The sequence below is a fragment of the Cervus canadensis genome, chromosome 6 (genome assembly GCF_019320065.1).
Source record: "Cervus canadensis isolate Bull #8, Minnesota chromosome 6, ASM1932006v1, whole genome shotgun sequence".
In the NCBI taxonomy this organism is placed as follows: Eukaryota; Metazoa; Chordata; class Mammalia; order Artiodactyla; family Cervidae; genus Cervus; species Cervus canadensis.
In genome coordinates, this window is record NC_057391.1 from 25,477,349 (window position 1) to 25,487,282 (window position 9,934).

The 9,934-nt window shown below is 38.8% G+C and overlaps 2 protein-coding genes across 2 annotated transcripts; both read left to right on the forward strand.

Annotated features, from left to right (window-relative positions):
* The first annotated feature begins 482 nt into the window (after nt 1–482).
* On the forward strand, nt 483–1,421 carry LOC122444106 (olfactory receptor 4F3/4F16/4F29-like). The gene has a single exon (XM_043472907.1). It carries the CDS (start codon nt 492–494, stop codon nt 1,419–1,421), a length of 930 nt encoding a protein of 309 aa, XP_043328842.1. The 5' UTR covers nt 483–491.
* Nucleotides 1,422–5,281: 3,860 nt separating this feature from the next.
* Nucleotides 5,282–8,412, forward strand: LOC122444104 (olfactory receptor 4F3/4F16/4F29-like). Its single transcript, XM_043472906.1, has 2 exons — nt 5,282–6,092; nt 8,333–8,412. The coding sequence occupies exons 1-2, from the start codon at nt 5,282–5,284 to the stop codon at nt 8,410–8,412; spliced, it is 891 nt and encodes a 296-aa protein (XP_043328841.1).
* The last annotated feature ends 1,522 nt before the right edge of the window (nt 8,413–9,934 follow it).

Sequence of the window (9,934 nt, forward strand, 5' to 3'; positions counted from 1 at the left end):
AAAATGATTCAAGACACATATTATGTGCCTAAGACGAAGTGAGGTTAAGAAATAACACAACTTGAAAGGCTGAAGAATTGTTTTATGAACAATAAAGATAGAACCAGTGTGTTCAGGCAAATCCATCTCCCCCTCTTCTCTCCTTTTCTCTTTTTTGTGCACTATCCCCGCTTCCCTTCCCCTCTCAATCTTTGCCATGCACATCTACTATGATATCATGTTTGTTTCATTCTCTTATTTGTAGATGAGCAGTCCAGGGGGCTGTGGTAAAAGGGATATTGCGTGTGGAAGTGACTCAACTGCTTTAGGTGGCCACAGGTGAAATACTTATGTTGATATGGGCCTGAGAAGAAAATGTGGAGATCTAAATCTTTACAGTTTGACTATCCTTGAGTAATTAATCATTATAATATGGAGAATGATTAATATTCTTATGTTAGTTTCCTTTTGCTTTATCTGGAAACATTACAGCTGGTAAATCAACTGACGGAATGAATCATTCTGTGGTGTCAGAGTTTGTGTTCCTGGGACTCACCAACTCCTGGGAGATCCAGCTTCTCCTCTTTGTGTTCTCTTCTGTTTTCTCTGTGGCAAGCATGTTGGGAAACTCCCTCATTTTGTTCACTGTTATGATGAACCCTCACTTACACTCCCCCATGTACTTTCTATTGGCCAACCTTTCCTTCATTGACCTGGGAGTTTCTTCTGTCATCTCTCCCAAGATGATTTATGACCTTTTCAGAAATCATAAAGTCATCTCCTTTGGTGGCTGCGTCACTCAGATCTTCTTCCTCCACATCATTGGTGGTGTGGAGATGGTGCTGCTCATCGCCATGGCCTTTGACAGATATGTTGCCATATGTAAGCCTCTCCACTATTTCACTATTATGAGTCGAAAAAAGTGTGTCTTGCTCGTGGTTGCTGCATGGATAATTGGCTTGATTCACTCTATCATTCAACTGTTTTTTGTTGCAAAATTGCCGTTCTGCGGTCCTAATATAATAGACAGCTTTTACTGTGATTTTCCTCGATTTATCAAACTTGCCTGCACAGATACCTACAGACTGGAGTTCATGGTCACAGCCAACAGTGGATTCATATCTCTGGGGTCATTCTTCATATTGATTGTCTCCTACATTTTTATCCTCATCACTGTTCGGAAACACCCTTCAGGTAGCTCATCTAAGGCCCTGTCCACTTTGTCAACTCATGTCATGGTGGTGATTTTGTTCTTTGGTCCTTGCATCTTCGTTTATATCTGGCCTCACCCCAGGTCACACCTAGACAAATTCCTTGCTGTTTTTGATGCAGTTCTCACTCCTTTTTTCAATTCAATCATCTATACATTCAGGAACAAAGAAATGAAAATGGCAATGAGGAAACTATGCAGTCACTTTATTATATATAGAAGAATTTCTTAAATTCCAAAAATATTATGAAGTCTCTTTACTGACTTGAAGTAAACTTAAATTTCTATTATTTTAATATCAGATGTTTCCAAGTCTTTTATTAATATGAAAGTGTCCCAGCTTAAAATATCATTATTCTTTAAAAAATGTTAACTGAGAAATTGTGTTGCTGCCTCTGGTTGGAGGAAGCATGTGGTATGTATGGTAAATAGTGTCTTCTGGAGAAAGCCAAATGCCTGCATCTGAGGAGATATTATCTTGATGAATCTACTATGGTTTAAACTTCAAAATTGAGTCTCTTTCGTAGGGAGTGGGTTATATAAGGGAATGCTGATTGACACTAGGTATATCCATAATAGATGGAACTATATACAACTAGATGCCCACTTACTAGTTTGCCACAAAAAAAAAAAAAAAAAAAAATCAGTCAAGTGGCCTGAATTTCCACTTAGGTGTAACTCACTTTTACACTGTAGGAAAATTTCTGGGAAGTCAAATGATGATAGGAACATTAAAAACAGGGAATCAGAGTAGGAACTGTTGACTGGTGATTTTGATACTTAGTGCCTATATCTCCATGCTGCAATATGCCTATCATCACATCTGGAAAAACAGAATCCTGGTGTAAGCACCAGGCTCTTTTTCTGGATGCTGGCTAGTCATCACAAGACTTAGCTTTGACTCATGGTCATACACTGTTTCAGGCTGTTTAGCCTCTGTCTATTTACAGATGCAGTATTCTTTCCATATGTAATCAGCCAGGTCTTCCTTTCCTTTCTGTTGGCATGACTATTCTGTCACATTTGAAAGACTTTAGCTCGTTGCAAGCTAAATTTTAGTTTGGAAAGTGTTTTATATGTGACTGTATTTTGTTCTATAGAAATGAAGGATTTCTATCAACAGAGTTAGAATTTTCTATTCATACACATTTTCACAAAGAACAAAAACTAATTTTTTTAAATAAGTTATTGGAAATAACTGATTTTTATATATTCTTATACTTACTCAATACATCTTAACTAATTTATCAGTACTTCTTTGACTTGATATGTGGTCCTGATTTGAATGTATTTGCTCAGTCAGTTGTATCTGACCCTTTCCCATGAACTGTAGCCCACCAGGCTCCTCTGCCCATGGAATTTTCCAGGCAAAAATGCCATAGTGAGTTACCATTTCCAACTCCAGGGCATCTTTCCATCCCAGAGATTGAAGCCACATCTCTCACATCTCCTGTGCTGGCAGGCAGATTCTTTACCACTGTGTCACCTGGGAAGCCCAATCCTTATTTAATTCATAACTTATCCTCCTTGATAATTTGTTTGCCTCTTCTTTTTATATCCATTGCCATTATATCATTTATTCATTTTTTAGTCCATTTTTAGACCCTTGGGAAACCAATACCTATTATCAGTTTACTAGCCAGCACTAATCTCAGTCTCCCTATAATGATTTGAATTGGTATTTTAGAAATGGAAGTTTCACTAAGTTTTCTCTTCCATTGATTAAATAATGTTCAGTAGATCCAGCAAGGATTCCCATATTCCTCACTGTTTATGTGTGTTGTATACAAAAATGCCTGCTTCTGCCAATCCTATCTCTTTAGGCCTTCGGTCAGGTGTGTATCTACAACAAGATATATTCCCCACCTACATAATGAAGTTTCTGTATTATCTAATGTAAAACTTTGTTAATGTCATTATTTTTTATTCTAAAGAAAGTATGTCTTTTTGTGGATGTGTACTCTGCTGTTTGCCCAGATCAGCACCTCCTTCTGTGGTGAATGTATCTTTCTCTTGGAGTAACCATGTGATATGATTAGAAGCTGACGTGTAGATGCCACCTCGCTGACCACTGCTGTCTGGTCAAAGGTTGAGCTTCTGACCTAAGTCATAATGACATTTCTACAGTTCACAGTTGAATGGTGCAAGTGTGGGTCTCTGACCATGATAGGCCAAATCTGAGCTCTTCCTTGAGATGTTAGCCGAGAATAGAGAGAAAGCAAGCCCCAGTGCCTTTTGGAGTATGTTGTGCAGAAACTGCTGTCAATCATATTTCCAGCTGTCAGAAATTGAATCTGGGATACTTTCTTAAAGATACCTGAGAGAAGAAGGTGTAAGATTTAAAGATAGGAGCTTACCGGTATTCAAATTCTTGGTTTCATGTGTCTAAGGCATTTAGCTTCATTCTTAGCCGGCATTCATCTTGGTCACTAACTGAGCCAATAAATGCCCAATATATCTGTCCCCTTCCCTATATTTGTTTAACTTGTGGTTCTATCATCTAAAAGGATATTGACAGGGACTTCCCTGGTGGTTCAGTGGTTAAGAATCCACCTGCCAATGCAGGGATTGATCCCTGGTCTGATAAGATCCCACATGCCACAGAGTAACTAAGCTTGTGAGCCACAGCTGCTGAAGCCCACATCCTCTAGAGACCATCCTGCTCAACAAGAGAAGCCACCGCAATGAGAAGCCTGTGCTCCACAATTAGAGAGTAGTTCCCATTCACTGCAAGTAGAGAAACCCTATGCATTGCAATGAAGACTCCACAGAGTCAAAATAGTTTTTTGTTTTTTAAAAAGGGAAATTGACAATTACAGCTCTGATTCTAAGAACCCTGTATATTCAGTTAATTCTGATGTGAAATCTTTCATTGTTTTATTTCCTTAAGACAACATTATTTTTTCTTCTTATAAAAAAGAAAGTATGTTTATCATGTAAGATTTATTTGCAAATTAGAGATTAAAAATTAAAAATCACCATATGGAGATAATTAATAGTAATATCTCAGTATATCTCTTTCTAATGTTGTTCTTTTCCAGTGAGTCTGCTCTTAACATCAAGTGGCCAAAATATTGGAGCTTCAGCCTCAGCATCAGTCCTTCCAAATAATACTCAGGGTTGATTTCCTTTAGGATTGGCTGGTTTGATCTCCTTGCTGTCAAGGAGTCTCAAGAGTCATCTCCAGCACCACAATTCAAAAATACCAATTCTTGGGCATTCAGCCTTCTTTATGGTCCAACTCTTATATCTGTACATGACTACTGGCAAAACCACAGATCTGACTATGTGGACCTTTGTCATCAAGAAAATATGTTCAAATTTTTTGATTGTCAGACAATGACAATTAGAGTAACAGTGAACTATAACTTTTCACTGACTACACTGGCAACAGTTTAAAAAGTGTTAACATTTATACTTGTGGAAATATGTCTATTGTAGCCTTTTGGAAACACAATCAGAAAAAACTACCCAAATTAAAAATATATATGTACTTTTACCCAGTAATCTCATTTTAAGTGTTGATGCCATGAAAGAAAAAATTAATACAAAAGGATGTGTGTGTAAAGATATTTGTAGCATTGTTTGTACGGCTCCCAAAACTAGAAACTAGGTAAATGCTTATTAACAGGGAAATTAGTAAATAAATTATGGCCTATCTACACTGTGAATCAGGCAGCTATTACAGAGAATAAATTAGAGAATCTCTCCAGACAGCTTTCTACACATTTTTTACATGTTTTCATTCTGTGGCATATTTCAGTAGAGAAATTTGGAAGTACAAATCTCTCTATATCCTGACTAACCTCTCTTTAAATCCAAAGGTGCTTTTGTCTACCTTTTCTTTTCTTGTTTAGACACTAAAGCCCAAACTAAATTTGAGGTACATGATTAAATGATACCAAAGATTTATGCAGGGAACATTTCTGATTCTGGCTCTTTGTTATACTTGTACTGTGTAAGCTCTAAGTAACTCTAAAATGGCAAGATGGTCTTTAGTTTCTGACATTTGCAAGGACTTTCTTTCCAACTTACTAATTATATCTGTCTCCCTCTTATACTCTTCAGTTAACCTCAGGGTCAGCCTTGTGCATGAAGTTGATGGATGGAGGAAATCGCTCAGTGGTGCTGCAGGGACTCACCAGTTCTTGGGAGATCCAGATTCTTCTTTTTCTCTTTTTCACAGTATTTTATATAGCGAGTATGTTGGGAAACCTTCTCATTGTGCTCACGATTCTCTCAGACCACCATTTACATTCCCCCATGTACTTTTTGTTGGCAAATCTCTCCTTCATTGACACAGGTGTTTCCAGCATTGCAACCCCAAAGATGATTTCTGACCTTTTCAGAAGACACAAAGTCATCTCCTTGAGAGGCTGCATCACTCAGCTGTTCTTTATTCACACTGTTGGGGGTGCAGAGATGGTGCTGCTCATAGTCATGGCCTATGACTGGTACTTGGCTATCTGCAAGCCCCTCCACTACCTGACCATCATGCGCCTAAGAGTGTGCACTTCTCTTCTGGCTGTTGCTTGGACCATTGGACTCATCCACTCTGTGGCCCAGCTGGCTTTTGTTGTCAACTTACCCTTTCGTGGCCCCAATGAAATGGAAAGCTTTTACTGTGATTTTCCTCGGTTCATCAAACTTGCATGTACAGACACGTATAGATTGGAATTTCTGGTCACTGCCAACAGTGGTTTCATCTCCATGGGCACCTTCTTGATCCTCATTATGTCTTATATCTTCATCCTGTTCACGGTTCACAAACACTCTTCAGGTGGTTCATCCAAGGCCCTTTCTACCCTCTCAGCTCACATCACTGTGGTAGTTTTTTCCTTTGGCCCTTGCATTATTGTCTATGTGTGGCCATTCCCTACCTTCAGTTCAGTTCAGTTCAGTCGCTCAGTCGTGTCTGACTCTTTGCAACCCCATGAATCACAGCACGCCAGGCCTCCCTGTCCATCACCAGCTCCCGGAGTTTACTCAAACTCATGCCCATCCAGTTGGTGATGCCACCCAGCCATCTCATTCTCTGTCGTCCCCTTCTCCTCCTCCCCCAATCCCTCCCAGCATCAAGGTCTTTTCCAATGAGTCAACTCTTCACATGAGGTGGCCAAGGTATTGGAGTTTGTGCTTCAGCATCAGTCCTTCCAATGAACACCCAGGACTGATCTCCTTCAGGATGGACTGGTTGGTTCTCCTTGCAGTCCAAGGGACTCTCAAGAGTCTTCTCCAACACCACAGTTCAAAAGCATCAATTCTTCGGCACTCAGCTTTCTTCACAGTCCAACTCTCACATCCATACATGACCACTGGAAAACCCATAGCCTTGACCAGACGGACCTTTGTTGGCTAAGTAATGTCTCTGCTTTTTAATATGCTGTCTAGGTTGGTCATAACTTTCCTCCCAAGGAGTAAGCGTCTTTTAATTTCATGGCTGCAGTCACCATCTGCAGTGATTTTGGAGCCCAAAAAAATAAAGTCTGACACTGTTTCCACTGTCACCCCATCTATTTCCCATGAGTTGATGGGACCAGATGCCATGATCTCAGTTTTCTGAATGTTAAGCTTTAAGCCAACTTTTTCACTCTCCTCTTTCACTTTCATTAAGAGGCTTTTTAGTTCCTCTTCACTCTCTGTCATAAGGGTGGTGTCATCTGCATATCTGAGTTTATTGATATTTCTTCCAGCAATCTTGATCCCAGCTTGTGCTTCTTCCAGCCCAGCATTTCTCATGATGTACTCTGCATATAAGTTAAATAAGCAGGGTAACAATATAGAGCCTTGACGTACTCATTTTCCTATTTGGAACCAGTGTGTTTTCCATGTCCAGTTCTAACTGTTGCTTCCTGACCTGCATACAGGTTTCTCAAGAGGCAGGTCAGGTGGTCTGGTATTCCCATCTCGTTCAGAATTTTCCACAGTTTATTGTGATCCACACAGTAGAAGGCTTTGGCATAGTCAATAAAGCAGAAATAGATGTATTTCTGGAACTCTTGCTTTTTTGGTGATCCAGTGCATATTGGCAATTTGATCTCTGGTTCCTCTGCCTTTTCTAAAACCAGCTTGAACATCTGGAAGTTCACGGTTCACATATTGCTGAAGCCTGGTTTGGAGAATTTTGAGCATTACTTTACTAGCGTGTGAGATGAGTGCAATTGTGCGGTAGTCTGAGCATTCTTTGGCATTGCCTTTCTTAGGGATTGGAATGAAAACTGACCTTTTCCATTCCTGTGACTATTTTTGAGTTTTCCAAATTTGCTGGCATATTGAGTGCAGCGCTTTCACAGCATCATCTTTCAGGATGTGAAAGAGCTCAACTGGAATTCCATCACATCCACTAGCTTTCTTCGGAGTGATGCTTTCTAAGGCCCACTTGACTTCACATTCCAGGATGTCTGGCTCTAGGTCAGTGATCACACCATCGTGATTATCTGGGTCGTGAAGATATTTTTTGTGCAGTTTTTCTGTGTGTTCTTGCCACCTCTTCTTAATATCTTCTGCTTCTGTTAGGTCCATACCATTTCTGTCCTTTGTTGAACACTTCTTTGCCTGAAATTTTCCCTTGATATCTCTAATTTTCTTGAAGAGATCTCTAGTCTTTCCCATTCTGTTGTTTTCCTCTATTTCTTTGCATTGATTGCTGAGGAAGGCTTTCTTATCTCTCCTGGTTATTCTTTGGAACTCTGCATTCAAATGGAAATATCTTTCCTTTTCTCCTTTGCTTTTTCCTTCTCTTCTTTTCACAGCTATTTGTAAGGCCTCCTCAGACAACCATTTTGCCTTTTTACATTTCTTTTCCATGGGGATGGTCTTGATCCCTGTCTCCTGTACAATGTCACGAACCTCCATCCAAAGTTCATCAGGCTCTCTGTCTATCAGATTAGTCCCTTAAATCTACTTCTCACTTTCACTGTATAGTCGTAAGGGATTTGATTTAGGTCATACCTGAATGGTCTAGTGGTGTTCCCTACTTCTTCAGTTTAAGTCTGAATTTGGCAATAAGGAGTTCATGATCTGAGCCACAGTCAGCTCCTGGTCTTATTTTTGCTGACTGTATAGAGCTTCTCCATCTTTGGCTGCAAAGAATATAATCAATCTGATTTCGGTGTTGACCATCTGGTGATGTCCATGTTTTAGCCATCTTTGATGTTCTAGTTACTCCTTTTATGAATCCTAATATCTATACATTTAGAAACAAGGAGATGAAGATGCAATGAGGAGACTCTTTGGTAAGGTTTTAAGTTTCAGGAAGAGTTCTCATGCACAATCCAAGAAATTCAGGTTTATCTTGACAATTCTTGGAAATTAACCTCTTTAATTACCCTTTTCATATATGTTTTCAGTTTCCTTAATGATCTTCAATATTCACTATGAAAACTCTCCTCAAGAGTTCTGTTCCTAGCTGGTCATTTTTTCCATAGGGACCCTTGCTCTAAGGAAATGGAAAGTACTAGACAGGAATAAATTCAGCACTGGAATATAATGTTATTAAAAACTTACAGATGTTGGTAAAGGCTGAAATCTCACATACTGGGCACGTTTCCCGTTAAAACAAGATGTTGGATACTCTTCTCTTTGACAGAAATTCTCAAAGACGTATCTCTTCTAATATACATATGTACCAATATTCAAGCCCTTTGTGTTTCTCAGTGTCTATATACCTGAAGGAAAAAAGATGAAACAAAGGCTATTGTCTAGGTAGCTTTGAGATTTTGAGGCTTCTCATGTCTGAATTTAGCCATCCACACAAGATTTAATTAATTACAAGGTTTTTAAATATAGTTAGGATTGGAAGGTGATATTTAGCTAACTCAAAGAGTGACAACTCAGAAGATATTAATATTTTTGATATTAATATTTTTAATTAATCAAATGTTTTGACACCAGGTGTTGTAAATTCCTATATGCCTCAGTGTGTATGATTATTTCCTGTTATTTCCTAAACTTAGTCACTATTTTTATATGGCTAAGATAACTATGTGAAACCAAATGATTTTAAATGGGTTGAATATTTTGTAGATAAAAGAGGTAATACTGAATGAAAATGCAAAAGATTTATATATTATGAGAACCAGGGTAATAACTAAATAAAACAAAGTATCAGTTCAGTTCAGTTGCTCAGTCGTGTCCAACTCTTTGACCCCGTGAACTGCAGCACACCAGGCTTCTCTGTCCATCACCAACTTCCAGAGATTACTCAAACTCATGTACATTGAGTTGGTGATGCCATCCAACTATCTCATCCTCTGTTATCCCGTTCTCCTCCCGCCATCAATCTTTCCTAGCATCAGGGACTTTTCCAATGAGTCAGTTCTTTGCATCAGGTGGACAAAGTACTAAAGTGTCAGCTTCAGCATCAGTCCTTCCAATGAATAGTCAGGACTGAATTCCTTTAGGATTGACTGGTTGGATCTCCTTGCAGTCCAAGGGACCCTTAAGAGTCTATTCCAACACCACAGTTCAAAAGCATCAATTCTTTGGCACTCAGGTTTCTTTATAGTTTTTATTATTTATTTATTTAATTGGAGTATAGTTGATTTATGATGTTGCGTTAGTTTCAGATATATAGCCTAGTTATTTTTTTCAGGCTATAGTCCATTATAAATTGTTATAAGACAACGGGTATAATTCCCTGTGCTATACAGTAAATCCTTATTGCTTATCTATTTTGTGTATAGTAGTTTTTGTATCTCTTAATCCCATAATCTTAATTTGGTCTTCCCCTCTCCCTTGGTAACC

Bases quoted from the DNA above. Each gene is read 5' to 3' on its own strand.
- LOC122444106 (XM_043472907.1), top strand. From the start codon at position 492: ATGAATCATTCTGTGGTGTCAGAGTTTGTGTTCCTGGGACTCACCAAC.
- LOC122444104 (XM_043472906.1), top strand. From the start codon at position 5,282: ATGAAGTTGATGGATGGAGGAAATCGCTCAGTGGTGCTGCAGGGACTC. The intron at 6,093-8,332 runs GCTCAGTCGTGT...TCCATGTTTTAG, and splicing joins CAGTTCAGTTCAGTTCAGTC to CCATCTTTGATGTTCTAGTT.